At 44.1% G+C, this 19,077-nt stretch overlaps 1 protein-coding gene across 1 annotated transcript in view; it reads right to left on the reverse strand.

Annotated features, from left to right (window-relative positions):
* PIK3AP1 (phosphoinositide-3-kinase adaptor protein 1) overlaps positions 1 to 19,077 on the reverse strand; it is a 35,969-nt gene that overhangs the window by 15,574 nt on the left and 1,318 nt on the right. Inside the window, exons 3-7 of the mRNA XM_010156497.1 lie at positions 5,684 to 5,832; positions 4,676 to 4,820; positions 3,064 to 3,206; positions 1,809 to 1,941; positions 851 to 1,047 (exon numbers count right to left, since the gene is read on the reverse strand). Coding sequence (XP_010154799.1) covers positions 851 to 1,047; positions 1,809 to 1,941; positions 3,064 to 3,206; positions 4,676 to 4,820; positions 5,684 to 5,758 — 693 coding nt within the window. The 5' untranslated portion in view covers positions 5,759 to 5,832. The remainder of the gene's footprint in view (positions 1 to 850; positions 1,048 to 1,808; positions 1,942 to 3,063; positions 3,207 to 4,675; positions 4,821 to 5,683; positions 5,833 to 19,077) is intronic.

Genomic DNA, 19,077 nt, shown 5'->3' on the forward strand with positions numbered 1-19,077 from the left:
ACAAGGGTTAGAGACAATTACACATAACTTTCCAACTGAAAGCAAAGGCAAATAAACTTTTCTCAATTCACATGATCAGAAACAAGGAGCTGCTTACTATTTTGAAACATACAGGCTGGAAACAGCTCAAATAGAAAAGAAAGCATAAACCTCATGCACACCAAAGGACCCCACAGAAACAACGGCCTCATGCAGCTGAGCCAGGTCCATGTCATAATCTGGAGAAGTCAGGGTGCTGTTTTCTGGGGGTGGGGTCAGCTCAAAGATAACTGAATTGTGAATTGGGCTCCCAGACAGAACAAGCAGGGAATGGACAGCTATCCTAACACAGGAAGAAACGGATTTCAAGTGGAGCAGGCAGACTACACAGATCAGTTGTCAATAAGCTAATAAGCAAACTAGACTGTACTATGAATAATCAGAGAGCATCTCAGATTGTACCTTCCCAAAGATATTCTGTACCCATATTACTCCGTAAAGTAAGTGGGATTAAGAGGCTGTAGTTTTCCCAAGATCAGAAGCTAGAAGAGTACACCAGGCACCAACCACATCCCTGCAGAAACTTGTCAGATGGATGGGTGATAAGGAAACCCAGCATGGCAGTCTCTGCTTCCATCTTAACTTGCTTTGTGCAAAAGCCCAAGAAATTCCCCAGATCCAAAGATGCACCCAACCCTCCAGCCCGGAAGCTTCCAGTGTGCCTGGATGTCTGTCTTCTACACCCTAACCACACCACAGTGCACCCTTCATCACCCCATCACTCCTGCTCCCACAACACTAAGTGCCAAGCTTAATGCCACAGCCCACACCTGCCGCGGGACAATGCAGAAGGGCAGCTGCTTCCTCTTACCACATATTCATCAATAAATTGGCGGAGGTCCTTAAAGCCATGCTTTTCTGCTATGGTGTTTGGATAGTGGCCGTATTTGTTGGCTACGCTGTAGGCTTGCAGCGCCCCAGGGCATGTAAGCAGCAAGGCGGTGAGGTTCTTCAGCCCGTATCTTGCCGCAAAGTGAAGCAGTGTTGGCAACTCCTCATCCCTCTGATCTGTGAGAACAGGAGCCAGTTAGATTCTAAGTTTCTCTCTAACTGCAACAGAGCCATAAGGTGAGAAAACGGAATTCCTAACAAACACACAGGCCAAAGCAGGTGTCAGGGCCCTGAGAAGTATATATACAGCTGCAAAATGGAGCTCACGCTGCACAAATCAACTGAGGTACCCAGCACATCTCCAGGCTTAAGTCCTATGACCTTGAGTGGGGAATCTGGCACTGTAATAGCTTCATGTATATAGGATCACAGGTTTGCGAGGACCTCTTAGATTATCATTCCAGTTGGATCCAGCTGCTGTAAGGCAACCATATCATGGTGCCACACCAATCCAACTGGTGAGTGCCCGCTGTGCACCTTAGAGCAGGGACATAGGTCTGGGGAAAGGGATTGGGCTGGGGAGAAATGCCACATGGGACTGGGAGAAGAACAAAGGAGAAAATATGGGAGACATTTGGGGGAGCATAATTTTTTCACTTTGATTGTGTTTGAAACTGTCTACATGGCTGCATCTGTCGCAGTGCAAGGAAGTGAGACTGAGACATGTAATAAAAAAAGGGTCACCTGACACCAAATGGCAATGCCTCTTCTATAGGCATCATCAGAAATTCAGCTTCCTGGCTGAGATGTAAGATTTGTGAGACAGCCTGTGCAGGTACCACACACTGCAGTGTTAAGGCTCTCCAAGGTACAACTACTGATATAGATGAAGGTTAAAAAGAAAAAAAAAAAAACACCACAAAAATCTTTCAACTTACTTGTTGTCATATCTTCTTCTTCCAGCTGATTTATTCCAAACAGGTGTAAGCCACTGGCAGGAATGTTCTTCTTCAGTGACTCAGTCAACAGTTTATCCAGTGCTTCTATGCTGTATGGCACGATTTTAAAGGCCTAGAGATAAATGGAAAGTGATTTTGTTTGGGGGAGTTAGGAGGTTCAGTTAAGGTGAGATTTATAATGTGTTTCTTTATTTAGCACATATCAGAAAACAGTAGGCATAAACACTGAAGGTAGTAATGTTCAGGCCAAGCAAAGAACATGAACAGCTTCCTGGTCCAGAAACAGAGTATCATTAATCTGAGCAGATAACCACCATACACTCCACAACAAGACAGAGTACAATGAGAAAGTCACTCATGCAACTGGAAGCACAGAAAACTATTACTTCCTACTTCCCTTACAGGTATAATGTTACTTCTGAAACTACTCCAGTGAAGCATCACTCTAAGTATGAACTAGTCCACTTTGGAATGCTTGGTGTACACTCTGGTTTGGCTTTTGAAGTGGTTCTTAGCCAAAGACTGAGAACATGCCCATGGCCCAAGTAGGGGAAGAGCCCAGCACCAACCGCTCCACAACTTAAACTAAAAGGAATGGGAAATCCCCTGCCCCAGGTATGCTGGTGACTAGCAACACTGCTCAGTAGGCTTCCACTACGTGGCTGATCAGGGACATGCAGGCAGGCAGCAAAGACAACATATCTGGAGAACTTGCTTGGGCAAGCTTTAAGAGTCTAATGGGGTTCAGGTACCCCAACTGTGCAAAGTATGATATGAGAACTGAGGAGTGGCTTCCAAGAAATAAGCACTAAGAATAAACAAATCATTTGATGTTACTCCATTCAGCTGGTATGAGTCTTTGCTATCTTTTTCAACAACCCTTAGGTACAAATTTCCAAACTATTTATTTTTTTTATGGTATTTTGTTATATCAAGTTCTATCATCCCAATTTATTGAAGGCATCAAGGTTTAAATGTGACTGTTGACTGCGGGTTTTTTTTTTTATTAGTTGGCTAGCCTGAGTCCCCTTAGACAGCTATTCGCTCCAGAGACAGAAAAGCACCCATGCTTTCGCTAAAAGGGGATGTTAAGGTTATGTGAAAATCCCTAAATAACCTTGCATTTCTTCATTTAAGAAGAGCTACTTAATGGCAAGCACTTTTGCTTATGTCCACTTGTCTAGCCTCTGAAAGAGCTGGTTTCCAAAGCAGCTGTTTGCTGTAGGGTCATTACCTGGCACATGAACTGTACTGGGTTGGCTGCATTAACCAACAGACTGCTGATTTCCTCCATGTCAGTATGATAGGTGACACTTGTTTCTCCCACCATCAAGTCCCCTGAATAAATCTGCAGAGGCACTGTTCCAGAGGTTAAATCTTTGAAAAGAAAGAGAAGAAATCACTGTTAAGAACAAACAATTGGAATGAGTCTGCATCAAATACCCTGAGGATAGGAGGAGTTCAGAAATACTGCCAGTGGGATATCAAAATAGTTCTGTTATATTGATTCATGAAGACTCGTGAGAAAAAAAAAAGGAGATGATGTTGATCTGAACAATCGGTAAAGTATTTTGGAACTACCTTCTTCATAGCTATGTCAATGCACATCACCTGGTCTCTGGCACAGTCCCTAAACCGTGCCACAACATGAGAGCTGAGGAAGAAGGGGAGAGAAACCAGAAAAGTCACTAGGGATCTTGCAACCCCTGTCAGCTTCACTAGTCTCTGAACAAAATCAACTTAAAGGAATTCCAGCTTTGCAACTTTACCCATGCACAGGATTTATCCCCTACGTGCACCTTGGGAGCTTCTTAATCTTTTGTCCAGTGTGCATTCATAGGTCTGAACTTTCTCTTTGGAACAGAAATATTTTTAATCGCACTGAAATTAATCTTTCTCTGTATATATGCTTGGCTGTTAAAAACTCAGAAAATGATTAAATAGTTACGGTCACGTGCAAAAGGAATTAAAAAATCTATTTATCTTCCTGTTAGAAACTGCAGAGCTTACATAGTTGTACACTCAATCACTGTGAAGGTCATGTTTATAATTCAAAGTGCAAGTTAGTTTCCAGGTCCATGTTTAAATTATACATCTTGATTTAAGACAGATTATGTTGAACATTTTTATGTGGGTGAGGTCACCTTCTTTAAATCAATCCACCTCACTGACATTAAGGGAGTTGCTAGAATGACTGTTAGTCTCTATTCTCAAGAGCTGGCACAATGATTTTTCAAAAGGACAGACCAAAGTAGATTAAATAAAATCATGATGCAAAATGACTATCAATCCATCAGGTTCTGAAATTGTGCCTGTGAAGTTCGGTGAACCTAAAGTTTAGTCAACCTACAGTTTTGTAAGTGTAAATATCTAGACTGACAGAACATATCTAAATTAAAAAGCAAGCCAGGATAAATAGTTTCAGTTCTGATCACAGAGAGATCATGACACATGAAGCATATGCTTTTATAGTCATGCAATTATTTACTGGCACTTACCTTCTCTTGGTGCCCTGCCAATGCTAATGTGGCTGGTAGTTATAACATGCAGTTAAGTTCAAAGTGCTTTACAAGCTGCAATCTGCTCTCAGAACTCCCAGTAAGGTGTTTCCACACTGCAACCCTGCTGCTGCTGAGGGGAAAAAAAAGCCCCCAAGCAGCAGTCTATCTCGGTTCCTTGCCACAAAAGTGTCACAAATGAGAATGCACGGTTAAGTTTTCCTGCCCTCGAGTTTTCCTGCGTTGCAACCTCTACCCTTAACCCTCTGGCACTTCTCAGGACAGGTAGGTTGAGATAGAAAGGAAGCAATGGGGAGAGGAGGGGGAGGAAATTTCAGCCCAGCTTACTTGGAGCCTCCACAGAGATTGTGTACTCATTCTCCATCTCAGCCATCACACGCACGGACGATGCATTCTCTGGAGAGAATTCAACTTCAGTTTTCACTTCGCCATCAAGTTTACACTTCATGATAATATAAACTGTTGTCTGCACCTACAAGAAAAGGCATTACAACATGCAGGTTCATGACATATGAACAATTACTTTAAGTCCCTTTTCTAGGGATTTTGTTGTCATTGCAACTAACACATAAATTATCCTCTGTCCCTTTCACGGTCCTGAATGGTTTTCAGGAGTATCTTCCAGTCTGCACAGTAACTGGAAGTAACTGCACAGGTGGCTTCTGTTAACAGATTGCACCAGTACAGATACATGCTTTAAGCTGATAAAACTCCAGATTTATCAGATAGATTAATAGACCAATTAAAGCTACATTTAGAAAATTATTTAGTTTCAACTCTATCAGTCTCTTCCCTCAAGCAGCACAGCCCCATTATAAACAGAAACAAAGCAATAAACTTAAGTCCATCTGGGGGGATGCTATACTAAGAAATGCTGGTTTTCAGACAGGAAGCCATGACCCAAGCTCTTCGGAGTCACTTGCAGGAAATGCACCAGAACTGTGATATTAGACTGCACCCAGGCTCTGGAGTTAATTGGTTCATTACAATCACCTTACTTCACTTGCCACCCCTAAATCTCACCAGAATGGAAAATGGGAAGTCAAGAGTGTGAACTGACCTCACAGCACACAAGCAGCTCACGTTAATGAAACTGTCAGTAAGTGACACTGCAGCCTAGGCAACACTGGGCACTGCATGTTACCAAGATATTTCTGGGCCTAGGAACTGTACTTATGAAACAGAGACACTGAGGACAGGGGCCTGAGAGGGAAGGTGACAGAAAAGGAATTCACGACTAATTCCCAGGTCTGTAAAGCTCTCCACTACAGGGCAGTATGATGGGCTGCACCATCCCACAGTAAGAACGTAGCCTAAAATGTGGATATACAGTACCCCACACCGTATGCGGTCAGGCTGCACCACTGGATGGTCCCCAGTCCTCTTGGATGATCCATGTTCTTCACTCATGGCAAGTCTGTGGGAGTAAACTGGGTTCTTCTCGTCTTCTGTTTCTGTATCAGTCACAGAGTCACAGCCTGAGTCTAAAATAAAGCATACAGAGCACAGGGGAGTGATGTAACAGTACTGAAAATGTATATCACACACATCCAACCTGAGAAACTGCCAGGGAGGTGGGTGGGGTGGAACTTGCTATTCTTCTCAAAGTAATGCTCAGAAAAGGGGATGTAGTTGAAGAAAGGGAAACTATAGAGCTTCCTCTTTATTTCCCTTAAGAGGACTGCTGGGGAACATTCACAAAGGCACAAAGTGCTGGAGTAGCACTGAACATGCTTACAAAACAAACAACGCCACTCTTTGCTGAGATGGACGAACCCTTCTCATGTTAGATAGGAAAGTTAGTATGTCAGTGTCTAATATAAGAATGATCAGCAACTGCACCCATCTGACTCCAGCTGTGCTCTTGAGTACATTGTAGGATGGGCAGCAGCCTTCAGTCTTCCTCTCCCCAAAGCAAATGAAGATAGTCAACATTTCTTTCACTTCAAAAGTATCTTTAGTTTTCTGGATTCTGCTTATGTTGCTCACCCCAACTCCCATGTTCATTATTGTGTGAACAAAACACAACATGAGGCTGTAGTCTGAAGGGATCCTGCTCCTCCAGCAAGAACTGTAACCTCCTCTATCTATACAAAAGTGAAGTTGAAATGTATCAGTACTGTTTGCATTGAAAAATAACAGTACTCTCCCCAAACAGACCCAAGAGTAGAAGTAAACACATGTACCCCACAATCTGTGTGTCCAAAACATTCTCATCCCTGCTTCCCAGTAACAGCGTGGATATTGATACAAACAAACTGAATTGATATAACTGGCTGCAAAGAAGGGGCAACTCATACTAGAAGAGTGTCTCTGTAATCTCTGCTGGTTATTGCCAATATAACTAAACCAGAAAGACTAAGCTTACCGCAGATAAGAGAGCGCCAACGATGATCAAATTACAGCAAAGCATTAACCTTCCTGCAACATATGCACAAGCTGACATTTGCCAGCATCCCAATACTAAGGGCATCATCCCCACCCCAATATGGAACCATTAGTTTGGAAATTTGTACCTCACTTGCCCAATATATGGTCCATTTCAGAGGTAAATGAAACCTAAAGCTGTGATCAGCTACATCTACAGTAAGCAAGGATAAGAGAGGAGCAAGGAGAGAATAAGCCCCCTGGTCTCTCTGCTTTACTGATGTTACTTGATACTAGAAAGAAATTAACAGATAATAACGAGCTTTTAAGAAGTTCTGGCATTGCCTGATCCTGTCGTGTACTTCCGTATTCTTGTAATAGAGTTGCCTGCCCAGGGGTCATATGTAAGAACAGAGCTGTTAGGTAATACAGGAAGAAGCAAGCAATGTTAATCAGTAATTGGATTAACAGCTGACAAAACAGGCACTCAGAGTTTCAGGTATGAATTATTCATCTGTTTTTTCATTCAGAAAATTCTGAAATTGCAAGTTACCAACTTCCCACATAAGCAGTGAAGCGACACTGTGGTCATCTTGTAAGTTCCAGCCACCCACTACTGACTTGTGAACGAACACGCAAGCATTGGAAGAGGAAACCACTCCACTACATTCGATAATACCCACATTCTAAAGGGACGTGGTGTTAGACCAGGCTTCCTACTCACTAAGATACTTGAGTAATGACAACACATTTGCATATACGGATTCAGCAATTGCATCCTTTTAACGATACCCAGGCTAGAGAGGGCATCACTGAGGAGATGAATAGACTCATTAGAAAGTTAGGTGAATACCTGAATTGAGCTTCTCCATGAGCAGCTGCTGTAGGTCAACAGCTCGTCTTTAGGAACGGCTCTGCCTTGACTGGAGGGCCTTTCTGTTCCCCTTTAAACAAAGGCTACCTCAGGCCACGCTCAACAGTCTGAGAAATACTTGTGAGAATAGCAGCAAGGGGAGGAGATGTGGTCCAAGAAACTCAACCACACTTCCCCTTGAAGAACATGCCTCCCTCCAGGAAGCTGTGCTACAGACAGCAGCACCCTGCCAGCCCCTTCTTGCCTGCCCTGCAGGGGTCCCCAGCACAACTGCCCTGCAGAAACACACCCCCAGGAAAAGGAAAAGCTCAGGGAAAATGTAGGCATGGCCATGTGCTCCATGAGCCATTTAGCAGCTTTGGAAACTAATACAAAGCAGCCAGCTATTTTGACCTGTTGCTGTACAGCACACGCAGCTCGCTCTGTCATCCATTTCCTCCTGGCTAAGCTGGCAGGCTATCGGCAAGGAGCCGACAGCTGTGGTTTCTCGGAAGTCGGCCCTTACACCACAGGCCACGTGAACGCTCGGAAGGAGTCAGCAGCTTGTCCAGACCACTCTGTTACCCAGATATTAATGCAAATGGCACGACTGGGCAACAGCTTGTCCTTATAGGTTCTGCATGTGTGGAAAACCTCCTCTCCGGCATCTGTGAACACTTCCCACTCCATCCATCAACCAGCTGAGACAACTTGCTTTCACAAGGGCTCAGACTTGCACCGCAGCACGCCCAGAGCAAGAGGGAAGCCCCTCAAAGAGAGCTCCTGCTATCACTTGAAGCTTGCAACTGGCCAAGCTCCTCTTCCAAGTGCTAACAAAGACATTAAGTCTCCCAGAGCATCTCCAGCTGCATTTGCCAGAAGCAGGCAGAGTACTGACAAAGGAGTCAGGGAAAGTTATCTTTCACCATGCAAACCTCAGAGCCCCTGCTTTACCAGGGAGATACAACTCAGCAGTGAAACACCCTGGGATAACCTCTCAAAGCTAGGTTACACTCTAGTAACATTTCCTCTTCCAACAGAGTGGAGAGCAGGGTGCAGAAAAGCGTTAGGTGTGCAGACAAAACACAGGAAAATCTAAGACTTCGTAAAACTGCCTATACAGAACAAATAAAGTATCACACATCTTCCCCTTCCCTCCAAACCCCTAACCCCAGGCAGTCCACCTGCAAGCATAGCACCTAAACCCAGACTTTTAGTTCTACAAAGAAACTGGTCACATTTGATTTGTCCTGTAGAGTTGGAAGTTACAATAAACTAGTTCTCATCCTCCATCAAGGAAACCAGCTGTATTTTACTATGCCGAGTTTTGCTTGAGCCAGTGTGAACACACAAACCAGTGTGCATGTCTTGGGGAAGTTTTACCCTTACGAACAATACAACTGGGTTATTAAGAGACCTGTTGACAGGACCAGTGCTTCAGCAAATTGTGAGAAACCAAAAGGTTAAGTTGTGTTTGCCTTTGTATCCTACTAAAACAATACATATCCTTAACACTCAAAAAAATACATTACTCGACAGTTCCTCTATAAGCACATCTCATCCAAACTTCAAACAACACATTTCCTTTGTATATTTTAGAACTACAGACATGTAACTGAAAGGAGAAAAATGTCTTTTCAGTAGAGTGCAAGAGGCTTTCATGATCTACGTGAAAATTAAACCCAAGCAGATGCATCTGTTCACTCTTCTTGGTTCAGTGTTCCCAAATGCAGCTTCCCAGTTATTTTTTTTTTTATTTCATCTTTGAAATTAAAAGGATTTGGAGAAAGTCGAGTCAACAAAATTTGTTTACAATGCCAAGTGTAACTCCATGTCACTCCTGTAAATACTGGAAGGTAGGAATGAGAAAGTAGCAAATAAATACCCTACTTGGGTTGCAGGAACAGGAAACACAGCACATAGTTCTGAGAACAGCAAGATTAAGAAAGGAAAGTCTGAAAAGTCACATGAGTGGAGAGGACACAGAAGAGAAAGCAAAAAGAAAATTATATTTTAAAATACTAGACACTAGAAAAGAGTGATAAAATAAAAACCTCAAGCGATTGGGGAATTGGCAGAGAACAGGAAGGCAACCCACAGGATCAAAGGTACTCTCTGTGGGAATATTCCAGTTTAGGGATAAATGTCACCAGTAACTCCTAGTTTGCTGCTTGGGCTGGGCTCAGTTTTTCATTATTCCTGGTGCTCATTATTAATGTCAGATGAAAAATGGGACTGAGGAGGCAAAGTCAGCTGTGAAGCAACTGTGATCAGGCTGATGCATATAACCACCGCACCTCACACTTCCTGATGAGCAGAAGCACAGGTAGGAATTCCAGATGGAAAGTCCTTCCTGCATTAGCGATGGATAGAAACAGGAACTGGATTAACACGCCGCTGGAATACTTGTCATGGATACAGCGTCACACAGGTAACAGCTGGGAAGCTGCCTACCACACATCATCTGCCCCAGCAATGCTCCTCAGCATCCTCTGCCTTGACTGCAGATGACTGGTGGATGAGCTCTTACAGTTCAGCTTGGGATCACAGGCCTGCAGCCCCCTCCTTCCTCGGTAGCTCAGGAAGGTACACTCTTGGCCGATAATGCTGCAGGTTGCATGACTACACCATCCACAAAGATCTAAGTACAGGGAAGTTTCACAGAAACTTAGCGATTTCCCCAGGATGACGAGACAACACTCAGTAATCCCGCTGCAGATTAAAGAGGAAACTGCAATTTGTGACCTCCTGCAAAACTCTTTCAAAGTCAGAGATCTTGTTCATTCACTAGCAGCCCTGAGCTGAGAGCAAGACCTTAAAGAACGGGATGCACCTAAGATAACTGTGACTCTTAGAGCAGCAACGTGTAAGACCTCAGGGAAAGCACGCAGTCTGAATCCAGTACAGGTTTCCCTCCAACCCCTGTAACAGATGTTCCCCAAATACAGACCCCTCAGAATATTGTTCTGAGCTTGTACTAAATTCTGGTCTTAGGAAACCTCATCATATGACATTGGACAGTCCTGGAGAAGAAATGTCTTCTTCCATTGCCAAATAAAGCACCTGAGTGCCAGCCAACACTGCCCCTACAGTGCCGCACTGTTACGTGTCCAGTAAAGTCTTTGTTTCAGCTCAAACACACATCTCACTCCAGAGTGTTATCCTGGTTTAGTAGGTCTGTTGGGCTGGGGGGAAAAAAAAAAAGGTAAGTCTGCACATTTGTCTGGGTGCAGATGTTCACAACAGAAAGAGCTATAGCAGTTTAAAATATAACTGCACCCATCACAGCCCTCTTTCCCCTTCCTCTTTCCCCTTCTTGTCTTTGTTTTCACCAGAGGCTATGGCCCACGCAGCAGAACCAGTGGAAAAGAGCATGTGTTTGGCTGCGTCAGCGAGACACAGGACCAGGATTTCTGCTTCAACAGTTGACAGCGGGGGTGTAAGCCAAGCTGACAGTCCTTGAACTTCAGGATGAGGAGGAGCATTTATACATTTCACTCATACCTACTGCAAAGACAGGGCGAAATGCAGAGTCCCCCTTATAACACAGAGATAACGGTTTATCTGATCACCTCTAGAGCATACTACAGATGCAAAGTGCATGTAGCTTGTAGTTCTTTCACTAAATTTCAAGCAAACACATACCACAGTATGCCTGCCTCAAGCTAAAAGCAGGCCTGGCTATTACAGTCCAGAAACTGCAAGACAACTCCATATAAATCTTGGAGCTCTTAATTAACCTGAGGGTCTCACTGGCCCAGCGGTCAATTTGTGACATGATTAAGTGTATAAACCTAAAGACCTAGCTGGGGTGCACAGGAACTGGACAGACAGGAAAGAGCTTCTGAGGAAGATGCAGGGTTATGGCCACCCAGACAACAGACACTGTGTACAGGACCAAAATCTCAAGAAAGAGGGGCTGGAATAGCTCACTTGAACCACCTGTGCCAGGAGGAGATAACACATACTGAAAAAGCATATGCATGGCTCATGATTTTTGAGAGTGCCAAACATCACAATACATCACTAATTCAAGCCTTCATGAGCAACCACAAGTAAGAAACACGAACATCCAACTTGCTGGATTAACTACCTCTCCTCTTGCAGCATGTCCTTGCTTCAATTTAAGCACAACGTGTAACACTTGCATGACAGAAAAGACTGCCTGCATAAAAGCCCATAAAAGTCCATAAGAATTCCACCTCAGATAGCTGGGTAGCTGCTTTGGAAACATCCCACCAGGAGATCTACTGTACTTCAGTACATCTTAGGCCACTGATGAAAATTCCCCCTGGGAAACTCAAAATCCACTGTTATTTTCAAGTCACACTTGAAAAATGCATCATAAGTTTTCCGTGGTAATAACGAACAGCCATGAAAATCCTACAAAATGCAACCCTAGAAGCACCAACTGTCCAAGTGCTCAACAAAGGTCTTTGAAACAACCTGAAGTCTGCCCCACACACCTCTTTAGACCTGCTCTGTCAAGCATCTTTGGTTTGCCCACACACCTCTGCCAAGACTTTGCAGAAATTACTTCAGCTGTTCCAGACTTGGAAGAAGCCATCAGTGATGGGCTCTTCTTCTAAGCAGGTTTAAAGCCTTGCAGTTCACATTGGCAGATACTTGGAATTAAGCTTTATCACTACCTTAAAGCAACCTGTGGGGAAAGTATCAGAAATATAAGATACAGAGAAATTAGGATTAGTATTTGCAATGTGCATGAAGGCTACTACAGGCCAACACTCCCTAACCACACCGGTTTCTGTGCTTTACTATTTCTGGGTTATCATTTCCTTGTCCCTGTCTAGAAAGCTAGTACGCCCCTACGCTAGCACTGCCTGAGTAACATACTGTCATGAAAGACGAGCTGTGAAGTATTGCTTTTCATGTGCATAAACTGGGACTTTACGAAGCACCTTGATGACAAACACTGCATCCACCCTGCATCTGGGAAGACTATTTCAAATGCTCAATCCCATTTGCTACAGATGGATAAGGACATTCATGCATTTCTCTCGGTATCACTTGGGGGCTTAGTTGAGGTTTCTCTTATTGCTTTTACCAGCCCTCTGAAGTCTCGGTTTCCAGCATCAGTCATTTATAACCACACCAGCATCTGCAAGGAAGGGCATACTACCAGTATGTTCTCTCAACCTTAACTCCTGTGCAAGAGCGTCACAGTTTCCTCTCCTTGTCAGGCAGTGAGAACCAGCCAGGCTGCAGAGCTCCCATATAATGAAGCGGATTCTCATTGCCCCAGAGGGCTGACTAATACCTCACCCGTTCCTCTTCAAAGAGCAGGGTCAAAGAAGCTTATGTTCAACACAACATAACATAGAAAAATACAGTTTTAAGAATTCAGTTAATTTTGCCTTTTCAAAGCAGAGAGAAAAAAAGGAGCAAGGCAGGGCAAGAGGACTGTAGTACAGCAGATAATCATGCTACCTCATGTCTTCAAGGCCACTCCAATAAGCTTGAAGAAATAAATGTTGGATATAATTCTCTGAGAAAGGACTACTCAGAACACATTCACCCACAGAGCACTGAGCGTCAGCAGTAAACACCAAATGGCTCCCAGCTTTACATTTCTCTGTCCCTTTAGATCTGTATGTTGATTCCTGCCCCTTCCTACTTCCAGCTTGCTTCCTTTACTGTCTGATATCCAAACAGACCCTGAACATGCAAGCAGAGATCACAAACTTGGCACAGGCATCCACATCCAACCTGCAGTTTCTATAACTTCCTAAGGGCCAAAATGGATCTGGCAGAGAACGGCAATTGCATGGGACTGGCAAATCTTCAGGAACACTGTGAGGATGTGGGACCATGGCACAAGGGCTTGAAGTCATCAGCTGATGAGGAAAATACAATGCTAGGATCTCATCTAGGATCTCATTTCAGACAAGTATAGATATTCCAGCAGGGCTAGAAGAACATCGCAGTAACCCCCTGCTGCACAAACTGGGGTCTGCTCACAAGCTGGGGCCTCGGAGGTACAGTATTAGATCTCTAGCAACATGACAAGTCCCAAAGCACCATCTTCTGTAAGGCCAAAGATTAAGAAAGTAGTTTCGTAGCAGCATTGATCTAGACAGAGCTTCATGATCCTTCTCTAAGAAGATGACCAGGGATGTCAAATTAACCTGCAGAACTCTTCTTGGCTGCTTTAGTTCCAGGATTTATCCTTCAAGGGAGTGGCAACATTTTCCCATAAAGCACTTAGCCATGCAATGCCTCTCCCTAGCAGGATTACTTTCTGCATCCAATGCTCCTCAATGGCCATGCTTTATGAAATTTAACAAGCAGCACAAGAAAGAGCTGCTACAGCATTCAGGTCTTGTCTGTCTCCACGTGCAACAGCAAACTCAACAGGCAATGGAAATCACCCTATAGCACTCCTTGTAGAAACATGTTCCCATATGGGACAGGATGGGCCTGTGGGGAGGGAGGTTTATAGCATCCCCTTCACTACCACCTCACCTGCAAGTCTCAGTGTTAGGCTGACAGAGTAGCCCTGGTTGAAGTGCTACCTGCAGAAACAGACACAGCACAACAGAGAGAGTAGCTGCTACTGTCAAAGGAATAGTTACCAATGCCACTGTACAGTACAAAGCACCCACACCTCAATGAACTGTTGTAGTAGGCACCTGAGATAACATCACCACTGTCCTATGCTGAAGTGTGCAGTTCTGTTACTGTCTGGTGGCTTTTGTGGTTTCTAGTGAAAAGTTACTCTTTAAGGTATTCGGTGTAAGTTAACATATGTTTAAAGGGTAGGAAAGAAAGGAAAGTATCTAAATTTATCCACAAAAGCCACACATAACCTATTCTTCTAGGTTATGGTATTTGCTTTGTCATTCCTCAGGACATCTCAGGTATAAGGGTAGCATACCAGATAACACTGGATTTCACTGTGCTTGTGTCCCAAAATAGTTACATGGTAAAGAAGCCTGAGTAATCAAATGAACAAACTCTGACACCCTTGCACAGAAAGACTACTGGCCAATCAGTTACTCCAAGAGAAAAAACCTGCCTTTTGGCAGAAATCTCAAGATACATAACAAATAGTGATTTATGTAACATCACTTGAAAGATCATTTATCATTAACCTACAACATAACAGGAGAGCAGCTCCTGCCAAACTTCAAAATTCATTGTGAATTTCAGGCTCCAGCCTTAAATTTTTTCAAGGCCAGGCTGGATGTGGCTTTGAGCAACCTGGTCTAGTGGAAGGTGTCCCTGCCCATGGCAGGGGGGTTGGAACTAGATGGTCTTTAAGGTCCCTTCCAACCCAAACCATTCTATGATTTTATGAAATGGCAGCAATGAGCACAAGTTAGCAATCAAATAATTACAGAAGCGTCAGGCTGAAGGGAATCTTCTGAGTACTACCACTTCATCCCCCTGGGTTGAGACACACTTGAGAACATCTTACACATCTGTCCAACCTGACCTAAAACTCCCAGTAGCTTATTCCAAGGTTATGTTATCTTTACAGCTTGATCCGGCACAGGACGACAAAGACAATTAAGGGACCACAGCATCTTTCGTACAAGGAAAGGCTGCAAGATCTGGAACTCTTCAGCCTGGAGAAAAGACAACTCGGGGATCTTATCAATGTTTATCTGACAGGAGGGAATGAAAAAGTGAAAAAGAGGGAGGCAGAGTCCTTGTGTAGTGCTTGCTGGCATGGCACAAACTGAAATACATGAAGTTCCATTTGAACACAAGAGAACACTTGTCACTCTGAGCATGTTCAATCACTGGAACAGGTTTTCAGAGAGGTCTCAAGTCTCCACTTGCAGAAATTCAAAACCTGACTGGACATGGCCCTGGGCAACAAGCCTTATCTGACTATGCCTGAGCAGAGACGTTGGATTAGACAATCTCAAGGTCCCTTCCAACCTGAACAATTCTGTGACATGCTGTCAAGTTTCATTTGTGGTTTCACCAGTGCAACTGAAGAAAGCCAGGATGTTAATTCAATTACTTGACACGTACAGGAGCAAGAATGATAACAGCGTATGTGGTTTCTGTTACGCCATTTCCCTCCCAACAAAAGCTCTCTGCCTTGGTCTTTGGCATCCCTCAGCGAGCCTCTCACTAGGTGGAGTAACATTCGAGCTCTTCCTCATCTACAGGGCTCCAGCAAAATTCTCATCTTCTATAACAGCCCACTGTCCTCCATGTTCACCACACGCTTCCCTACATGACCCTCCTATTTTGCAAGAAGTGTGCTGGTACTGATCTTTCTTCCTTGTCCTTTTCATTGCATGACAGCTCTACTCAGCCAAAGCTGCACTTGTACTGCAACAGCTGCTGTTACATTCAGTGATCACCTCAGCAGTCTCAAACAGCTGGCAACTTCCCTGGGGTTTTCCCTGCAAAAGGTTGCTTGGGTACAGAAAATTCAAAGCCACTGATTATGTAGTAAATGCTTTGGAAACATCACCTTTTAAAGCAGGTATTTGAAATTTTTCAACACACTGAAACCAGAGAAGTTGAAACGTACATAATAAAAACCAGATGTGATGTCAACTAAGCTTTGAGAACACAGGAGGGAGAGAAAGGCCTCTGATTCCCAGCTGCCCAACACACACAGCACAGCTTGGTGTGGTATCACAAGCCAGACGAGAGGGCTTAAAGTAGCAAGTTAGTCACAGCACCCAGGCTGGTGCCTATACCCTGTCAAACCTCAGCTGGCTTGTACAGTGCTATCCTGAGCATTTCCCTTCCTTAGCACAGTTATTGCATAGCCTGAAAAAATTCCCTCACAGATAACAGGAGGGTCTGCAAACAGAAACCTTCACGCTCTCAGTAGTTTCCCAGGATTGAGAAACCGTAGGAGGAAAAATGCACCCTCTACAAAAAAGCAAGTCAGTGTCAGCACACAGTTAATTCTCAACAAGGCTAGATGAGTGCTTCCTCATTTCTGAATATGTACTAAACTAGTAAAAATTAAAATAGCTTTAGCGTGTGATGTCTGGGGGTGTCACGTTCCCATAATGCACTCAACAAACCACAGCCCACCAGCTGCGCTAGAGGCAACAGCAGAGCCTAAGCAGAACCAGTGTGCAGGCTCTGGAGAGGTACCTGCCCTCACCACGTCCTGTGTCGTATGCTCCACTAGCTCAGGATGCAGCTATTAGGAAGCTGAAGCTCCGTCGTTTTTGTATCGGGCTTAGTTTTTCAATGTGTGCTGACACTGCTGTTAGAAGTACTTCCCAGTGGGAGACACCCAGACAAATAATTTAGAATGTGGTCATAAACTTCCTCTGCTAAGTGCTGTAGAATTGAGGGCTGACTTACTCAGGAAAAGTTCAGTCTGCTGTAGGGAATGGACGTAACTGAAACCTTTTAAGAGCTACTGACTTCAAAGCCTTCATCTAAAATCCTAACAATTAAGTCCTGGGAGCAAAGCACCGGCTGTATGGGAGAGGTCTGGTGTCACGCTCTTACTTTAAGTCACTCATGCTGGGGTTGGCTGCAACCAAACTATAAGACAGATGGTAATATTTCATTACCAACCAAGAAGAAAGTTTTCACAGTTTCACCCAAAAAGGGAACTATGTACACCTGGGGTTGTCTTCTCTTCAGAGGAAGCATCAGAACATTTACATTTGAGGCCATTCACAAAACTTGGTCTGTAGAATCACACCATGGAAGAGGTCACCTAGTCATTTTCTTCCCACACAGAGGTAGGATCTGATACATTCATCCAAACACTTTTGACATGAAACCAGTCTGTAAGTGGGCTCTTCCTTCACAAGAATCTGAGTGACAGCGGATGGCTTGCCTTGGCAAGTGCTCTGATGTGTGCAAAGAAGCAGCCTGACATTAGTCAACCCACACATACAGCTGACAGCTCACATCAGGTAGGGCTCCCAGAACAGTAGCAGAAATCCAGAAATTCTGAATCTTTGTGTACCAAACTATTTGGAAAATGCTACACCAGACTTCACAACAAATGAGTGTGGTTTTATCTCATTTCTTCTCTCAGTCAAATATTTTCTAGATATACTGAAGTCAGTATGAGATCAATGAATGCTTGTTCAAGTGAGAAAACAGCAAATAACCTGGGGTTTTTTTGTTGTTATGTAGAAACAAAACAAAAATCCAAAGCAGAATCTGCCTTTCAAAACAGCTTTTACACACAGCTACAGCACAGGGTTTTTTAGCACATGTTAACGTTCAGCAGAGAGGACACCTCTAGAGAAGAGCTCTACATCCAACCGTGAAAAGTCAGACTGCAGTGCCTTACCCCAAAGAAGTTTTGCCATATGTGTATGGTGGCCAGCCCATGCACAGCCAGGCACCAAGGCGTACTTCCCTGGCTGCCTCTGCCCCTCCCAGGGTGGGCTCTGAAAAGTGCTGGGAAGATCCCGCACCAGGTGCCCTGGGAACAGCATGCAAGGGGCAACCAGCTGTAGGCAGTGTGCTAGCTCCCCAGTGGAGAGCCACTTCAGCAAGTGGAGGGAGAGAGCCAGGTCAGCTTAATACACTTCACTGACTGCACCCGACATCAAAGAGAGCAAAAGCTGCTCTCCAGTAGACCAGGAACTGCATTCAGCGCGCCACTGCCAGCAGATAGGCTTTCCCAGCATAAAAGTCAGATTTTGGGTGCTTTCCTTGGACAAACACAGCTTCTCTCTATAAAGAGAAGCAGATGATCCAGACTGGTTTCTAGCTGGATCCATTCCAACGTCCATCTCCTTCACCTCAAACTGTCTTTGATTTTTAATGCACCCATAACAAGCCAGACAGGTGAAAGCTGCTCACTCGCAGGGATTTCACTATATGAAACTTCCCACTACAGCCAGTCCATCTAACGAAGGAAAGAACTCTCACGCTTCCCGCTTCACCCGCAGCCCAGGAAACAGAAACCTTTCTTCTGTCCCGTGTTCTGCTTTGTGCACTCAGGATGCAGCAAGCCAGAAGAGACTGGCAAGAGCTGACTCCAGGAAGAGATTTCAGGATAAACATTCCTTTGTACTCTCACATACTCTTCAGCTACGCTAGAACTTACTCCTACTCTGGCCTAAAATAACTCTGACAGTCCTCAGACAGGTTAAGTAAGACCAGTAACACTCATAATCCCAGGAGATGTTGTTTAAACCTCCCTAACTTTGAATAGCATATTTACAAATCAGTAAAATATTGGTGCCATGCTTCAGACACACGTTTGAAGGAAAACGGTAATTAAGCTGATACTTTTGCCAGAAAGTGGCAAGAAAAGCTAATTTAATCTCTGGTTAGTTTTATTTTTCAGAGTACAAAAGCTCAAGCACAGTTTTCTGTCTTCTTCCAGGTTGAAAGCAAAGGAGCCAGGCTACGTTAGCCCTAAGTTATCCATTGGGAAACCAAGATGTTTTAGGGCTGTTTGAAAGGGAGATGCAAACTTTAGTTTATGCAGGTTTTTAAAAGGTACTAGGAAACATCTGTTGTGACCTGGTTATCTGAGAATGGCGTCTTCAGCACAATGTTTAAAGCATCTTTTTTCAGCAGG

The sequence above is a fragment of the Eurypyga helias genome, unplaced genomic scaffold, assembly GCF_000690775.1.
Source record: "Eurypyga helias isolate BGI_N326 unplaced genomic scaffold, ASM69077v1 scaffold4478, whole genome shotgun sequence".
Taxonomy (NCBI): domain Eukaryota; kingdom Metazoa; phylum Chordata; class Aves; order Eurypygiformes; family Eurypygidae; genus Eurypyga; species Eurypyga helias.